Genomic DNA, 18373 nt, shown 5'->3' with positions numbered 1-18373 from the left:
ATATCAGAACATTAGTTCTGTATCCCCTAAGTTTCTTCTCTCCTAGCTCATGAACGTATCTGTCATCAGGCATATTGGTGACCCAGTGCTCGGTTAATGGATAGGCATGGCATTAAGCTTCAGCAGGCGAATGTGCCTGGAATGAGGCCTCCCTGAGTGAAAAGCACACCTCTAGCAGCATCACAACACATTAGGTTCACTTTTGGTACGTGGCCTTATGTGCTAGATGCTACTGGTTACTGGACTGCCATTGGAGCTGGTATTAGATCAGGCCAGCTGGTTACATTATGATGTTTGACAGGTTCATGAAGCAGTAAAGGCAGAGGGGAAGCCATTGGCTTAGCTCTGCAATAGTTGTATATATTAATCAGTGCTATGACTGTTCTTGCTGGTGGATGCATATATGTCTTACCTGCCTATGTCTTATCTGCGTGTGTCCAGATAAAGGAAAGACAGACTTCATCACAGTGTTTGGAGGTTATCTCACACCAAAAGGATGTCAGATACTACATCCTTGTGTTGCCATTATCAATTCATTTAAAATAAAATTTTAAATTTTGCAGAAGTTCTTCATTCTTTAAAATAAAATCTAGTGCAAGCATTCCTATCAAGTGTCTGTGCAAGCTGGCCCTTTCTGTTACTGCTTCAGGTTAAAAAATGCACAATAAAAACTCAGAACGGCTTAAAAAATAGGCTAATAAAAATCCGAAACACCTTCTCAGTCTCTCAGTTGGAACCCAAATATTTGTTGTTTTAAATAAATGAGACTTTTTAGTAAGCAAAACTATACTAAAGATTGAACCAACAAAAGCAAAATTTGTTCTCTCCTATGTAGTAGCCAAGTTGTTTTCTTCTGTTTTTTTAAAAGTTTGGAGAAAAGCAGTGAAAAGATAAAGCAATGAGAAGAGGCTTGGTATACTGTTTTTAATACAGGAATTTCACTGCTTAGTGGCACAGCAGCAAAACCAGATTCGAGTACAAGCTGTTCAGTACCTTTTTTGTGGTCCAAGTTGGCCTCATCTTTACCCCTGTCTGTGATACAGCTGCAAAGAATCAATGCAGTGCTCAATTTTCTGTGCTTTCATTTTCCTAATGCTACCACAGTTCTAGCAGCTAAAGGCTTCACAAGTTCATCAGCTGTGAACAGTATTTTTTATTTGGAAATGTTCAGCTCCACATGTCACATAGCTTTAAGGTTTACCATAAATGCTTAAATTTTCAACAGGAAATATCCTTAATATGGCAAAAATCGTAAGGCAGAATCATGATTTATTTGGAAAATTCATTTTTAAAAAATGATGTAATTATTCCAGGCGTAAAGTAACATAGGAAATTTCAAATATTGCATGACAAAAATATCCTCATACATGACCTTTAGAATAGAATTTCCGAGCCAATCTGCTGTTCATAATTTTGTGTGTGTGTGTGTGTGTATGTGTTTATATATAAATACACATGCTGTATTAACTACAGGAATTCTCTGTCTGGCTATTCTGTCCCATATATTACATGAGCTAAATAGTACTTTTCAGACATTCTGGCTGCTGGAATAGTATTTGTAGTCTGAAAGTTAATAAGTTACATGGGGCTTCCTTTTAACAGTATTCCCACAAAGGTGCTAGGCAATTAGCAAAAATATGAAATCAAAAAGCCTACAGTCCAATTCTCTCACTCTTACTTTGAGCTGTATTTTACTTCTGAATAGTGCCATTGATTCTGGTGGGACTATTCATAGAATAAATTGCTTTTTTATTTAGTATTAATAAGTATGGCAGAGTCAATCACAAAATGTTATACAAGTTTGGAAAAAAAAATACAGCAAGGGGGAACAAATGCTTGGAAAAGGAACAGTTATTTAAATACTCAGAGCCAAACTAGTATTTGCAGGCATTTCAGGTTTGGCTATACTTCTTGCTGCAGCTCCATGCTCAGATGCCGCAGCTGGCTCTGTGTGTGTGTGTTTGTGTATCCCCTCAGAACTTGTACTGAGCTGTGGCTATAGCTTAGCGCAATCTTGTTTGTTCTCTGCTGAGACACTTTTAATTATAACACAGTCTGCAGTTCACATCTCTGCCCAAAGCTATAGCCATCCAGGACAAAATAGCTAAGTTTTATTTTACCCTGGTTATTTTGCAGAACCATACCTCAAAGTACCTGTCATGAGCATTGCATGATTTGACATTCTAAGGCACCTGGATGGGTGCAGTGACTTTCACTGAGAACAGGTCAACCACTAGTCCACCTGACCTTGACCAAAAGTATGGTGGTGATAACATTTGCAGATGTTGAAGTGCTACACCACAAAATTTAAGAGTCTGGAAATGCTGTTCTCTAGGAAACAGTGGAGTTTCCCATAAACAGGTACACGGTGACAGCAGCACCGATGCTGAACTCTGGTCCAGGGCATAAAATAAGTTCTTCAGTGTTCTGAAATTAGTAGCCAAAGGGTGATCAAACTATACGTGGGGAGCAGTGCAGGTTCATCAGTGAGGTGCACACTTAGAATTGTCACGAGATGGGGAACCTGAGCTTGGTGAGGTGCCTACAGCAACTAAGCCATGGACAAAGCAGTGCCTGTCCTTCTCATCCTTGCTATTAGCATGGGAAGCACAGCCCAGGGAGGACATTCTTCCTGCCATACGATCGCCGTTTTGGTTCTGGGGGAGCCAGCTTGGTTCTTCATCCTGCACAGGCTTTGTGAATCGCTGACTGTGTAGATAAGACTGTTTTCCTATAACTAGTTAGGCAATGCTCCCCAAATTCCCTGTGCTGCTTCTATAAAAGCATTGGTTTATGTGGAAAAGCACTTGCTCTCTTCTTACGCAGAGCAGTTACTCAGTGCATCTGTAGCTTCCTCCAGCTGCTTCGCACACTTCACATCTTTGAAGACCTTCCTACAGAGTATTTCTTTCACACTTCCCAATCTTTTCTCCTCCTGCAGTTTCCCTCGGTGCCATTTCCTTCCCTTGAATTGCTTCTCCATTCTCTCCCAGACGCATAACTAGGGGGAAGCCTTCCCTTCTGTTACAGGGCAATGATCGAAGCCCCTTTATTCATGGCAAAGCATGGCAGAGTGGCATCTGGACTTGCTAGAGGCAGAAGGAAAGGATGTGATGCAACTAATTATTTTGCAGAGTACATAAAGAGACATTTCTTGTCCATAAATTATTGATTGTTGTCAAGCGTAATAATCTTTCCCTGCTGTCAAGTGCAAGCAAATTCTACTGGCTTCACCTAAACTCTTGGCAAGGAATAAGCTCTGAAATCTGGGCCACATTTAACTGTGCTCCAGAACTATCTGTTCCATGGGATACCAAAAGCAAGAGAAAACATTTATGTACAGGCAGTGCTGTTTTATAGGAGCCAGCTTACAACACTCAGAGAGCAGGCAGAACACATAAGGAATTGCCAGTTATTATTTGGATTGGCACAGGATATTCAACATCCACTGTAAGATTTTTCGTGCAAATTTTCTTTCTTGTTTTGGGGTCACCTTTTAAGTAGGTAACTGTCTGGATTCTCTCAGACCCTACTCAGTTTCTGAGTGCACCCAGGCTCATGTCCAGGCCACAACGTATGGTAGTTTTACTGGGAGATTGACAAGGGGCATAAAGTCATGTTCTGGCCTGGTCCATAAAAATACCTGAAACAAAGAGTATTTCTGTAGCTCCAACAAGTGCCTGTAGAAGTATAGGAGTCAAAACTAAAGGCTCTTTACTCCATCTGTATCCTGCAGTTCTCAACCACACATTTAGGGCGACTGTCCACTCACATGCTTGTTAGAAGACCTCCAATATTATCCTATAAGCAAATATGAAGAAGACATCTAACCCTGGAATGACCAAAAAACCAAAACAACAACAAAACCCAAACCAAAACACATAAAAAGTAGTCTAAGAGACATTTTCATAGTTCTTGGGTAAGTATAGCAGATGGTTATACCTGCAAAGGTAGGGCTGAAGGCCTGCCTTGGAAGATGCATCTTACTACATCTTACTGATCAAATCAGTCAAATTGGTTTATATGACTAAATCAGCTGCAAGATTGTCAGTATGCACATGGTGAGTCCTACAGCTGTGTGGCTGTCCTGTATAACTTTTCTTCTGTCTTTTATGGCATGATTTTCAAGGTTGGAGACCTTCCAGGTATTACCTGTTTTCTGTGTGTAATGTGGTGGTTTGTCCTGGCTGTCATTTCCAGCCCTCTCCCCAGGGATGGCACTGTAGTTTCCATAGTGGCTTTTCAATCACAAACCTCCAGAAAGTTCTTATACTCCAGGCAGTAGTGCTGCTTTCCCCACTGCCTAGTCATGTGTAAGAATTGCTAAATTGCTGTTGCTAGCTAGGTATTGGGAGCTCTTTGATATCCTAACTCTAATCCAGCACTGGTGCAGCTTACGTATAAACCTATTAAGATAGCCATGTCATGTAAATGCCAGTCTGATCGACTGAAACTGCATTTCTGTTCAGAATTTGTAAATACAATAGGAGGCTATGCTCCTCCTTTTGGAAACAGGTAGCCTCCCATATTACCAGCCCTGGGCTGCTGGTGAGTTATCCTACATGAGGAACCATTTTGGAAGTAAATAAGATATCTGCGTGTCCAGGTTATGGTTGTAGTACTTCTCAAAGGGAAAAATTAGTCACCACATGCTGATTCAACCCTTTTTGTGTTTCTTATTGAGATATGTGTTGACGGATTTACAAAGCTGCTCTGGTGTGTGGGTCATCTGTGCTGGCTCCTATGGAATGCTTTTAAATTTGCTCACAATATGCTAGTTTAGGTGGTTTTAAAGTGCTCTGGAGAGAGCTCCAGGAGCTAATCATTTTGAGAATTGGCCTTGATACCATCAGGATTATTGTAGGAGAGCAATGCAGATGTAGCCATGTAACCATTTTGTTGAACAAAATTTTTTTGTTTTTTTTAGCTCTCATTGAGATAGTATGCATACATTTCACTCTCAGCCTAAGGAAATAAATAATTTTTTTGCTTGCCCTTTCTTAGATACTCATATGCGTAGCACATGCTATGGAGGCATCAAAAAAGGAGCATGTGTCCGTCCTTTCCCTGGTGCTGTGACGAAGTCTGAATGTTGCTGTGCCAATCCTGACTATGGTTTTGGAGAGCCATGTCACCCCTGCCCTGCTAAAAACTCAGGTAAAATTTTGTGTTTCTTTGAATACTACAGTAAACATACAGACTTAAAAAAATCTTGTTCAGATCAGGTTGTTCATTTATTTCATGCCTTAAAGAGAAGTGAATAGGGTACTTAACGGAATTGTACGCTGATTCTGGAAATGGTTGCTCCTTTAAAGAAAAACTCTCTGGTATTTTATGATGAGTGTTTGTGGTTTTATGCATTGTAATGTTTGAGCTGAACCTAGTTCCAGAGCTGGCCAGACTCTGACAAAATTCAAGACGAAGGACATGAGTATGCTATGGATGAAGTTGGGTCCCTGAATTAAGTGTTGGCTATAAGTAATAATACTTTAAAGAGAATAAGCAGAGTTCTCTGATGAATCTGTAAATTTCCTAGTCAAATCAGTCTAGTTTAAAAGAGCAGCCCATAATAATTTTAGAAATCTGTATTTCATTTTATGAGAATCAGTTCTTCAAATAAACCTGGGGATTGATTAAAAAAAAAAAATCTCTAGAATATAGAACTGAGATGATGTATCTTGAACAGTATTTCCATTCAGTGTCGTTTTCTGAGACAGCAGAAAACTATTTAGAAGAAATGAAGTAAAAATGGCATTGTGGTTGAAAGCAGTAACTTAAGGAGACAGTACTGTCAAAACTATAATGAAATTGCTTGAGTGTTTAATTCTTGTTATCACATTTCATTTTTGTATATATATGAAAGTTCAGGGTGGAATGCTACTTGACGTATTTAGGTATATTATCTATAAATAGTTATTTCATGCGAACATTGGCATTTTATTAGTTACATTGTAGAAAAACTATTTTGAAGAAAGATCAAGTGGATTTGGTTTAGGATTAAAGAAGGTGAAACACTGGAAATAACATTTTGTTTTTTCTCCAACATCTCTTGCTTCAACTGAGTAGCTGAATTCCATGGCCTGTGTAGCAGTGGAATAGGTATTACTGTGGATGGACGAGGTATGTTGCACATTTTCTTTAATGTATGTGATTCAAGGTTTAAAAAAAATATATACTCAGAATTATATTTTTCTTTAGCATACTAGAGTGGAGTTTTTTGCCTCAAGATTAATATGTTGATTTCAGTGTTTTCATTATCAAAGTACAATAATTAAATGTTGTCTAAAGAAAAGGCCACAATTAATTTTGTACAACATTGGATTTTGCCTGACCCTGACAAGAAAAAAAAAGTCATCCATTTCGAAGGTGTGACCTATAATTTATTTTTTTTAGAATAGGCATAAGACAGTTCTCCCTCATTTGGGGAATGACAGGAGCCACTTGCATTTGCAGTTAATTTTCAGTCAGCTGGGATAGTAGTAGAGCAGTTTTTCACTCCAGATCCAGTGTTCACGACATGGACCATTTCCATGGAGGGGTCATTCCTCTGGTGAGTTGGAGTTGGAAGGGAGCTTCCTAAAAAAGATCCTCCTAAAAAAAGTCCTGAAAGTGAGCACTTGCATTTAGTACTGGGAACTGTGAAGATCCAGCTCCTTTTTGTAGTACCACAGAGAGAGGGATTTTAAAAATAATAGCTGAGCCAGCCCTGAGGTAGGGGCGACGCATGCTGCAGCTGCCAAATAAGTAGAGTGGGTTGAAGAAGGAATGGTGGAACACAGTATTATGATTTATTGCTAGATAATTCCATGATGAGTTAATGAAGTAGCAGCCAAATTAAGGCAGATACTGTACATTTAATATTTCCAGGCATTTAATTTGTATAGCTTGTATCCTTGTCAGCATTAAAGTTCCTATTCAGTTCAGCAGGAACAGAATGAGACCCTCTGATCATTATACTTAGTAACAGCCTATATAACTTTTTAAAGAAATTCTGTTTCTGTTTAGTACTGTAAGTGTATATGCGTAGTTTTTTCTTCTCTATGAGCTCATTGCTTAACATGTTGCCAAACTTATAAGTAATTTGAAATCCATAGAGTTTGTAAATTCTCTCAGTTTTCTTTTCAGTGAATTATGCAAGGTCCATTTGAAGAATCTCTCAATATCATGGAGAAATAATGGCAGTGTACCATAATACTGTTGTACAAACAGCATCCTACCATGAGAATTTGCATGTAGTCTGGTAGGAAGTTTATATGTTCTTTTGGATACATGGAAAATACAATTTCTCACTAAAAACGCAAAACCAGTTGTGGTCTCTACCAGCTGCATGATAAAGACTATAATCTCTCGGGGGTTCATGTCTCAACTAAAGTCCCTCTTTGTTTAGGTTTCTAAAGAAAACCCTAGTATTTTCTGTACATCTTGTGCAGTGACCTTGCAGACAGTTTTCTTGCTGCTACTCCTGTCACTGCTTATACCAAGGGACTTTGTTTGCCAGTTCCATTTTGTAAAGGAGAGGAATACTGATCCCACATTCAATTCCTAATAAAAGTCTACTGTGTTTCTCATGCATTCTCATTATCAAGAGTGAGTGGGAATACACTTTATCAGTGAAGCTCTTGTCATAGAGATTTTATTTAACTTTTAGTTGATACATAGCTTGTTAATTAGACTGCAGTCCATCACCACATCCCTACTGCTCTCATTTGGCTTGTGATTAACAAGCGCAAAACCTTCATCTCTTCATGTGAAAGAAATCTGGACATAGATGAGGACAGAGATTTTGCAGTCCGGTTCAATATAAAAAGTAACAGGAAGAGCTGGGCCTTCTGAAATCATTAATTTGATAAGGAGAGAGAGAGTCATGAAATTGTGTGGCTTGTCCCCAGGACACAAACAAGTTTAGTAAACTACAGAAAACTTTTTGCTCAGAAGGAAACATAAAGCTGAAATATTATGCTAATTTGTGTTTTCTTATGAAATTTTCAGATGTCTCATAGCTTTGAGTTTAATCCAGGGATAGCATGATTTTTCCAAATGCCTATCTGAGTATATGTTAATCATGATCTAAACTGCACTATGATTAAAGAGGAAATGTCCTTTATAAAAAGTTGAGCAGTACAAGTATAAAACAAGCTTTTTATGAAGTCACAGCTAGGCCAGCACCCCTACTGTTCTTTCCAGGGTTTGGAAAGGGAACTATTTAAAGTAATGGGCTTACCGTATGGGAAGAAATAACTTCATAGTGAAAAACCCTCTTTTCCTCAGAGGCAAAAAATATTAAAACTAGCCTGTTTCTGTTCTTATATTTCATATGAATATTTTGGAATTTTCCAACTACAGCAGAAATTCTATATGGGACTGTAAATTCAGGGAATATATCTCATTCATCATCCTATTCTGTCTATCCGAGAAAAATTTTAGATTTCCAACAAGTGCTGTAATTCATACAAGACTGAGTATGCTGTGGTATTGACCTATGCATTAGTTCTGTATTAGGAAAAGTATTTGTGTCACCTAATAATGTATAACTTCTTACCTAGATCCTTAAACCACAGGCACTGAGTGCACAGGCTGGATATTTTGCACCAAGATATTCTTACATAGTCCCCTATTGGTTTAGGTTGGAAAGGATATCTGGAGGTCATCCAACCTACCCTTCTGCTCAGAGCAGGGGTAACTTCAAAGTTGAATCAGGTTTCTCAAGGCCTTCCCCAGTGGAGTTTGGAAAATCTCCAAGCATGGAGTTCCCATAGCCTCTCTGGGCAGCTTGCTCTAATGCTTAACAACTGTCATGGGGAAGAATTGTTTTCCTGGTGTTCAGCTGAAATTTCCCCTGTTGTAACTGTTGTTTCCTGCCCTGTCATTGTGTACCTCAAAGAGTCTGGCTCCATCTTCTCTGTAACCATCTATTGAGATCAGAGAACTGCTATTAGATGTCCCTCCCATCTTCCCTCTTGCTGGCTAAACAAGTCCAGTTCCCTCAGCGTCTTTTCATACATCAGACACTGATCCTGCTAGGGGACTTCAGTTACCCTGACATCTGCTAGAAAAGCAGCACAGCAAGCTGTATGTAGTCCAGGAGACTCTCGGAGTGCACTGAGGATAATTTCTTAATTGAGGTGATAGACAGCTTAACCAGAGGAGAAGTGTTACTGGAGCTGTTTCTTACCAACACAGATGAACTAATTAGTGAGGTCAAGACTGATGGCAGCCTGGGCTGCAGTGATCATGCCCTGGTGAAACTCATGATCTTGAGGGATGTGGGCCAGGTGAAGACTAAAGCCAGGACTCTGAATGTTAGGAGAGCGAACTTTCAGTTGTTTAAGGAATTAGTGGATGGGACCCCCTGGGAAACTGCCCTCAGGGATAAACAAGCAGAACACAGCTGGCAGCTCTTTAAGGACGTTTTCCTTAGATTGCAAGAGCTCTCAATTCCCACGTGTGAGAAATCAGGCAAGGAAGGCAGGAGACCAGCATGGCTGAGTAAGGACCTCCTGGTCAAACTAAAGTGTAAGAAGGAAGTGCATAGTCAGTGGAACCAGGGACATGTATCATGGGAAGAATACAGGGATGCTGCCCAGCTGTGTAGGCATAGGATCAGGAAAGCTAGGGCACAGTTGGAGCTGAGTTTGGCAAGGAATGCAAAGAATACGACAGGCTTCTGTATTGGTCAGAAAAGGAAGATTACAAGAAAATGTACACAGACACACACAAACACAATAAATAAGACAGGAGCACTAGTGACAACTGACATGGAGAAGGCTGGGTACTCAACAATTTTTTTGCCTGAGTTTTCACTGGTTATCACTCTTCTCATATCTCTCAAGTCTCTGAACATCAAGGCAGGGACTGGGGGAACAAAGTCCCTCCCATCATAGGAGGAGATCAGGCTCAAGCCACACGAGGAACCTGGACATACACAAGTCCATTGGACCTGATGAGATGCATCCCAGGGTCCTGAGGGAATTGGCAGATGTAGTTGCTAAGCCACTGTCCATCATATTTGAAAAATGGCAGTCAGGCAAAGTCCCCAGTGAGTGCAGAAAAGGGAATATCACACCCATTTTTGAAAAAGGGTAAAAAGGAGGACCCTGGGAACTACCGACCAGTGAGCCTCACCTCAGCGCACGATAAGATCATGGAGCAGATCCTCCTGGAAGTTATGTCAAAACATGGAAGGTAAAGGTGATTAGAGACAGCCAACATGGCTTTACCAAGAGCAAATTGTGCCTGACTAATCTAGTGGCCTTGTACGATGGAGTGACTGCACCAGTGGACAATGGAGGAGCTACTGATATCATCTGCCTTGACTTCTGTCCCCCACAACAGTCTTCTCTCTCCAGTAAATTGGAGATAGATGGGTGTGGTGGATGGACTGTTAGATAGATAAGGAATTGGTTGGATGGTCATGTGCAAGGAATTACGATCAATGACTCAATGTCCAAGAGGAAACCAGTAACAAGTGGTGTCCCTCAGGGGTCCATACTGGGACCAATACTGTTTAATGTCTTCATCAATGACATAGTGGGATTGAGTGCACCCACAGCAAGTTTGCAGATGACACCAAGCTGAGTGGTGCAGTTGATTCACTAGAGGCAAGAGATACTATCCAGAGGGACCGTGACGGGCTTGAGGAGTGGGCCCATGTGAACCTCATGAAGTGGCCCAAAACCGGCCACAGTGTTCCAGGTTTGGCCTCACTAGTGTCAAATAGAGGGGAATAGTCACTTCTTTGAGTCTTCTGGCTGCACCCTTGCTATACCCTTGCTCTGAATGACAGACCCAACATCCAGTGAGTCAGATGTTGTCCGCATCTATCACAGGATCAGGTTTTTCATATCTTTCAGTATGTGGTTATCTTCTGTGTTGTGTTAATACAGATATTAATGAGTGTGCATTGGATCCTGATATTTGCTCCAATGGAATTTGTGAAAACTTACGTGGCAGCTATCGTTGTAACTGTAACAGTGGCTATGAGCCTGATCCTTCTGGAAGGAATTGTGTGGGTAAGTTGCTCGATTTTTTTATTATTGTTGAATAATTCATCACTATATTGATGCTAATTTGAATTGACAGAATTTGGGTTGCAAGACATCTACTTCTTAAAGCTACAATGAAAATGCAAAAAATCTCTAACGAAACTGCTTTTCTCAGTCACTGCATAGCTAATATTCTTACTGGTGTATTTTTCTTTTTTTTGGCGGTGGGGGTATTACTGTTTGGAAGGTGTAAGCAGGAGATATCATTGCAGGTTAGGAATTAATTTTCTCAAAAGCATGGATCAGTTTGTGTTATATTTTCATGTATAATATTTGTCAAGACCACCTAAAAGGTGTCCCTTGCAAGGCTGGATGATAATTTATCAAGAGCTGCAGGTCATGATTTTGCATAGTAAAATGTAACATATGGCTATCATTATCATAATGAATGATAACTGGTGGCCTATGCACACAATCTCTGCAGTATGCAATAATTCATGATGTCCCCGAGTTACACAAGTACAGCAGAATGGATTGCTGCACGCTTAGCCGTCTAATTTCTGAAAGCTTCAGCTCATGAAGGAAGCAGTGACCCACTCTTAGGATTTCACAAATCATGTCTGAACAGTGGGCTCAAGTGTAACAGCTGTTCTTTTATTCTTCAGAATTTCAGGTCACCAGTATACAAGAATGATTCACTCTTGTAATTGTCATTTGTAGTTTGATTTGGGTTTATACCAGACTGCTGTTGCAGTATCTAGATACATTTTCTGCAAGTGTTTAGGAATACCCAACAGAACATACCTATGTTATACGTTTCACTCTCTGTCTAATTAATTTTATTATTCATGATTGTACATGAAATTCAGTATTTTTTTTCTTTTGGGAATTCTTACATCCAAAAAAAGTGTATTTTTTTGTACCACAAGTACATTGTACAATAGTATCGCTTATAGTCCTGTTATAGTCCTGTAATATTAAACAGAAAACTGAAGTTTGTATTGAAAGCTAATGGAAATCTATCTGAAACCATTAGAAAGCCTTAGGTATCGTCCTACCATCTGATGTGTTTATTTTGGGGTATTATTCCTCTCTGCACTTAAAGGTTTACTGACCTATCACTGGTTATTTGTGGTCAACAAAACCCCACCGTTTTTGGTAGTGAAAACCTGGACTATATAACCGTGGTATAATTTTAATACCAAACATTCCTACCTAGTGATGCAAAGCAAACACAAAGTAATAAAAGTGTTTCTTTTCATCTGTTTGACTTAAGGAATTTTACAGCTAGTTACTTTCTAAAGGCCCTAAATATGACCTTTTGGCAGGAAAGGCACTGCTGCAGAAAACTGTCGGTGTTTTTTTAAAATACTTCACATAATACTCATTTTCCAAATGGATTTTATGGCAAGGGATTTTATTTATCTAGTTACACTTGGGATTATGTAAGTGCTAGTATAGGTATATGTCTGTTTAATTATTTAAATAAAAATACAGCATAGTGACTGTGAGGATGCATTTATTCTTAGGTAGGGGAATTTTTGCACAAAATAATTTAATTATGAACACTCAAATAAAGAGTTGAAATGTTTTAATTAATGATACAGATTATGAGCTGCCAGGAAATAAAAATGATCATCAGACAAATGCAGACAGTATTTTTGTCAATTTTAAGTGTTTTTAGAGCATGAGCTATATCGTTCTGTGTTTTTACAGTGCATATCACAATAGATTGCAGTCCAAATCTGAAGTTATTCTGTGAGATTCTAAGGAAATAATACGTTCATAACACTGGTAGTTTGGGTTCAAGGATTGTATGACAACAAGCTCAAAATTAAAGTCTGTTGCTCTTGAAAATGTCAAATTCCAAACCATCCTCCTTTACTTAGTTAAAATCAGATGAGGTTAGATTAGGGACAGATTAGTGTAGAAGAGCATCTTTACAGCTGTCAAACTTAAATCTCAGATTCATCATCTGGGGAAATTTAGACTTTATTGTCTGAATCCTAAAGGAATTTATAAGCATAGCTTGCAAAATCTAATGTAGTTGGGAAACCAAAAGCCTCCAGATTGTAATTATATTGCATTCTTGTTTTTCTTCTTTATTTTTAAACTTAAACTCTCTAAAAAATCTAGTTGATTTAAGATTTCCGTTGCAGTGTTAAGTTTGGGAAATCAAGCAGTCAAAATATATGAGACACCCTGAAGGAGGATAAAGTTTCAGGTTTATCATGGCTTATCCTGTCAGTATTCTTCTGTAAGCTTAAGTATTTGTGACATATGATGGACATTAAAGGAAAGTAGCTTAAAATCATGATTTTTTTTTTTCTTTTTAAAAATAAACAGTAGGGCAATGAGGAAGACTGATTGCTTTTTATTAGCTTTATTTACAGTTAGTATAAGAGGAGTTCAGGGAGTGATGCTAATTTATGGGTTTTTCCTATTCAGTGTGCTTGATATACTGGTCTTAATCATAGCGGGGGGGGTTAATACAATATACCACTGAAGGGGAGGTACATATATGTGCTCTTGAGATGTCTGCCATACTTGAACTGTACAATTTGGATTTTAACGCACATATTCACTTCATGGATTACAAAGTCAGTTTTTGCGCATAAAACAGGATTAGAACAGTAATCTAACACACCGTTATTTGGATGTTTAAAAAAAAAATTAAAATGCTGGTTTCAAAGCAAGTAGACCTTCGTGAAGTTGTCATGGTGATATAGTCATACAATTGACAAAGATCCCAAGGTCATTCCAGGAAAACATAATTATTATTTTAAGGCTAACCATGAACTATTTTTAGAGCCTGCTGATGAAAAACTTTAAAAGCAGAACAGAATTTTTGGTAATAAGAATCTGAAAATAAATTAGACTTTTGAAACTAAGAATTGGCATTTTTCCTTGCTCAGTCACTGTTGTAGAAAACTGCATATCCGGCAACCTGATTGTTGCTGTAGAAAGAACAGGGGCTACTTGTGGAGGCAAAGGCATCTCACGGCAGTTGCACTCATTGGTATGTCTAACTCATCTTTTTGCAGACATTGATGAATGTTCAGTGAACGGGCTGCTGTGTGATAACGGGCTCTGTCGAAACACCCCTGGAAGTTACAGCTGCACTTGTCCAAAGGGTTATGTGTTCAGCACTGAGACAGACACATGTGAAGGTGAAAAATCTGCAAATTGTGTTAATTTTATTGCTTGTTATATAACATTAAAGCTAAACGATCACAAAAGATTCAGAGTGGTGACGAATACCAGAGAAAAAGACAGAACTAAGATATTGCATAAATTGTTGCATTCCTCTTGTAATTTCTCTGCAGTGTGTTGGGTCTTGCCATTGAATTTCTTTCAAAGTAATCAGTTCATTTTTATATGCAAATATTTTTCTTTCCTTAGATAAAACATTTTTTAAGCTGGAATAAAGGGAAATATATGCTTGCCTTTGATCACGTAGCAAGGACACCTAGTCTGTCATTTAGGGAAATGTGTCTATTTTGATCACGGAGTCTCTTCTTTCTTTTCCCCCTTCAATCTGTGGCAATAGTTAATTCTCAGTCAAATTCTGGTATTTGTGATGGTTTATGTGATGTTTGAATTCCAGGATCTGGATATTACTGCCCGGTGATACTAAAAATGTCCTTTATTTTTACAGTATAATCAAAATTGCTTTCTTGTATTACTAATGAACACAGATGTTAGAGCACTGAAAATGTTACACAGCAGAAACTAATGTGAAGTTTTAATGATAAAAAAAAATTAAGCAGGGCTGTACAAAAAAAATCACAATAGAAGCATGAGCTTTTGTCTCAATTTTTTATTAGTATTCAGATTAGTAGAACTTTACTGGTCTTTTGCATTATTTTTTATTGGTTCCATGATGTGTAAATCTCAGTATTTGTTATCATTAGAAAGTTTTTATAGTAAATAGTCTTACATTTGAGTGAGTGATGGGGAAGCTATAATCCTTTGTTATGGAATACCTATTATGTGAACCAATGTCATTGTCCAGATTAGTCTGAAGCAGTGGGAGACATTATTGTCCTCAGCTGCTTGTTGTTACTGATCAGACAGAAGTTACTGCCATACAGCTAAACAAACATATAAAAAGGAAAGTGGAAGCACTCTGTAAACAATTCTTGCTGTGTAAGATCAGTCAGGTTAACTTACACCATTTCCTTAGCAGCATATGCTGAACGGGCTAACTTTGCACTGAAGCAGGTGAGGAGCACTCATGTGCGCTTTGCCAGTTTTCTCCAGAGTGGAAGCAAGCAATACGGAGGGGGCAATAGTGTTTTGAATGTCTCCAACTGTTTGGAAAGTGAACATGTGTTTACATTCAAAACATCTCATGAAATGGTTTAAATTCTGGCAGTATCAAATCATTCACCTCTTCACCTCTTCTGTTCAAAAGAAATTATGTTCTTTTATATTTTAGTACATGTGTGTTTCAGAGGTTACTTTTAAAAGTTAAAATTTCTTCTCTCCCTGTATGTTACAAATTAGTAGCACTTGTTCAGAGTGGGGCTTTTCTTATGTCATACCCCCATGGATTTATAGTGCTCTCTCTGCTAAGTTGTCTCAATGCCTAGTATCTATCCACAATGTTCAGGTGAAATTTATTCTTCAGAGTCTGTCTGTATGTTTAGTTTCTGTGCACTGAAAGATTTCTAGCTGTGAAAATAGCTTACCGTGTGTCCTTAATGTGCATGCTTCTTAAGGAATCTTCTAGACAAAAAAACTGGAATAGTATGGTAAAGGGAGATGTTCATTACCAAGATGAAAAGGCCATCAACTTCAGAGCATAACACTGTCCAAAAGGTAGATGAATGAGATGCCAGAATGCAAACAACCTACCCAAAATTATTGAAATAAAATGTATCTAGATGTTCAAATATAAAAGGAAGTTTTTAACGGTAATAATAATAGTACTACTAATATAAAGGCTTAAAATAAGGATTTGACAACAACAGTAACAACAGCAACAAAGTGGTTTCGTGGTTGCATTGAGCCACCACAGCCTAAGGAAAAAAGTGATCTTTTCTGTCTTCTGGACAATCTGGACATCATTGCAGTGTGTTTTCTCTTGTGCTAGAAGAAGTTTGGGGATCATGTTATAGTGAACCAAATCTGGGAGTCCCTTATCTTAGTTTTTTTTGTGAGGGGGGTGTTAAGTGGAGAAGAGCATGAGGGAGAGTTATTCTGGATTGGAAATGAATTTACTAGTTCATTTGATTTAGTAGTTCACTGAGGAGAGAGTGACTTCTTTAGATAGCACTGCCAGCTGATACTGACTGCAAAACCATAGTATCAAAAAAAAAAAGTTACAGTTAAGATAAAATAGAATTTACAGGAAAGCGTATGAAGATATGATACTAGCGGAAATCCAGATGGCAGGCATGTCTCCTCTTAATGGCACCTTAGTGCATTTTTCTGAGGAATGTGACCACTTTTAGGTTTTGTCTAAGGGAATTAGGTGCATTCCCCAAATTATCGGTTTATGAATCAATTCTAAAAACATGAATAAAGAACCAGTATGATTTATTCAAACTAACACGTTATAGTGCCTCTGACAGTTATCTAGTAACACAGGAACTGAGATATTTCACAACTCGAGCCAGCCTGAGCATGAGGTAGAAAATGCACATACACCTTATTTAAGCAGGTTGTTATGTAAATTAAAATCTATTCTATTGTGAAAGAATAATTACTGAGATGATCATTCAAGCTCATTAAGTGTTGTAGTTTAATCCGAGCCAGCAACTAAGCACCACGCAGCTGCTTGCTCACTCCCCTCCGGTGGGATGGGGGAGAGAATCAGAAAAGTAAAAGTGAGAAAACTCATGGGTTGAGATAAAGACAGTTTAATAGGTAAGGAAAAAGCTGCATGTGCGTGCAAGCAAAGCAAACCAAGGAATTCATTCAGTACTTCCCATCGGCAGGCAGGTTTCCGGTCATCTCCAGGAAAGCAGGACTCCATCACACGTAATGTTTACTTGGGAAGACAAATGCCATCACTCTGAACATTCCTCCCTTCCTTCTTCTTCCCCCAGCTTTATGTGCTGAGCATGATGTCATATGGTGTGGAATATCCCTTTGGGCAGTTGGGGTCAGCTGTCCCAGCTGTGTCCCCTCCCAACTTCTTGTGCACCCCCAGCCTCCTCGCTGGCAGGGCAGTGTGAGAAGCAGAAGAGGCTTTGACTCTGTGTAAGCACTGCTCAGTGTGGCGGGTCGACCCTGGCTGAATGCCAGGTGCCCACCAAAGCCGCTCTATCACTCCTCCTCCTCAACTGGACAGGGGGAGAAAATAAAACAAAAGGCTCGTGGGTCGAGATAAGGACAGGGAGATCACTTCACCAATTACCGTCACGGGCAAAACAGACTCAACTTGGGGAAAAACTAGTTTAATTTATTACTAGTCAAAAACGGAGCAGGATAATGAGAAATAAAACCAAATCTTAAAACACCTTCCCCCCACCCTTCCCTTCTTCCCAGGCTTAACTTTACTCCTTATTTTCTCTACCTCCTCCACCCCGAGCGGCGCAGGGGGACGGGGAATGGGGGTTTGGGTCAGTTCATCACACGTTGTTTCTGCTGCTCCTTCCTCCTCAGGGGGAAGAGGACTCACACTCTTCCCCTGCTCCAGCGTGGGGTCCCTCCCACGGGAGACAGTCCTTCACGAACTTCTCCAACATGAGTCCTTCCCATGGGCTACAGTTCTTCACGAACTGTTCCAGCATGGGTCCCATCCACGGGGTGCAGTCCTTCAGGAACAGACTGCTCCAGCGTGGGTCCCCCGCGGGGTCACAAGTCCTGCCAGCAAACCTGCTCCAGCGTGGGCTTCTCTCTCCATGGGTCCACAGGTCCTGCCAGGAGCCTGCTCCAGCGCGGGCTTCCCACGGGGTCACAGCGTCCTTCGGGCATCCGCCTGCTCCGGCGTGGGGTCCTCCATGGGCTGCAGGTGGATAGCTGCTCTACCGTGGACGTCCATGGGCTGCAGGGGGACAGCCTGCCTCACCATGGTCTTCACCATGGGCTGCAGGGGGATCTCTCTGCTCCGGTGCCTGGAGCACCTCCTCCCCCTCCTTCTTCACTGACCTTGGTGTCTGCGGAGTTGTTTCTCTCACATCTTCTCACTCCGCTCTCTCTGGCTGCAACTGCAACTCCCCTGTAACTTCTTTTCCCTTTCTTAAATATGTTATCACAGAGGCGCTACCACTGTTGCTGATTGGCTTGGCCTTGGGCAGCGGCGGGTCCATCTTGGAACCCGCTGGCATTAACTTTATCGGACATAGGGGAAGCTTCTAGCAGCTTCTCACAGAAGCCACCCCTGGAGCCCCCCCGCTACCAAAACCTTGCCATGCAAACCCAATACACTCAGCAATAAC

General features: G+C 39.8%; 1 protein-coding gene across 1 annotated transcript in view; it reads left to right on the top strand.

Moving 5' to 3' along the window:
- Positions 1–18373, top strand: part of FBN2 (fibrillin 2) — a 180174-nt gene that overhangs the window by 81291 nt on the left and 80510 nt on the right. The window contains exons 16-19 of the mRNA XM_050912702.1: positions 5005–5157; positions 6067–6120; positions 10884–11009; positions 14027–14152. Coding sequence (XP_050768659.1) covers positions 5005–5157; positions 6067–6120; positions 10884–11009; positions 14027–14152 — 459 coding nt within the window. The remainder of the gene's footprint in view (positions 1–5004; positions 5158–6066; positions 6121–10883; positions 11010–14026; positions 14153–18373) is intronic.

Source organism: Gymnogyps californianus, chromosome Z (genome assembly GCF_018139145.2).
Source record: "Gymnogyps californianus isolate 813 chromosome Z, ASM1813914v2, whole genome shotgun sequence".
NCBI classification, from domain to species: domain Eukaryota; kingdom Metazoa; phylum Chordata; class Aves; order Accipitriformes; family Cathartidae; genus Gymnogyps; species Gymnogyps californianus.
This window is presented reverse-complemented; position numbering and strand designations above follow the sequence as displayed.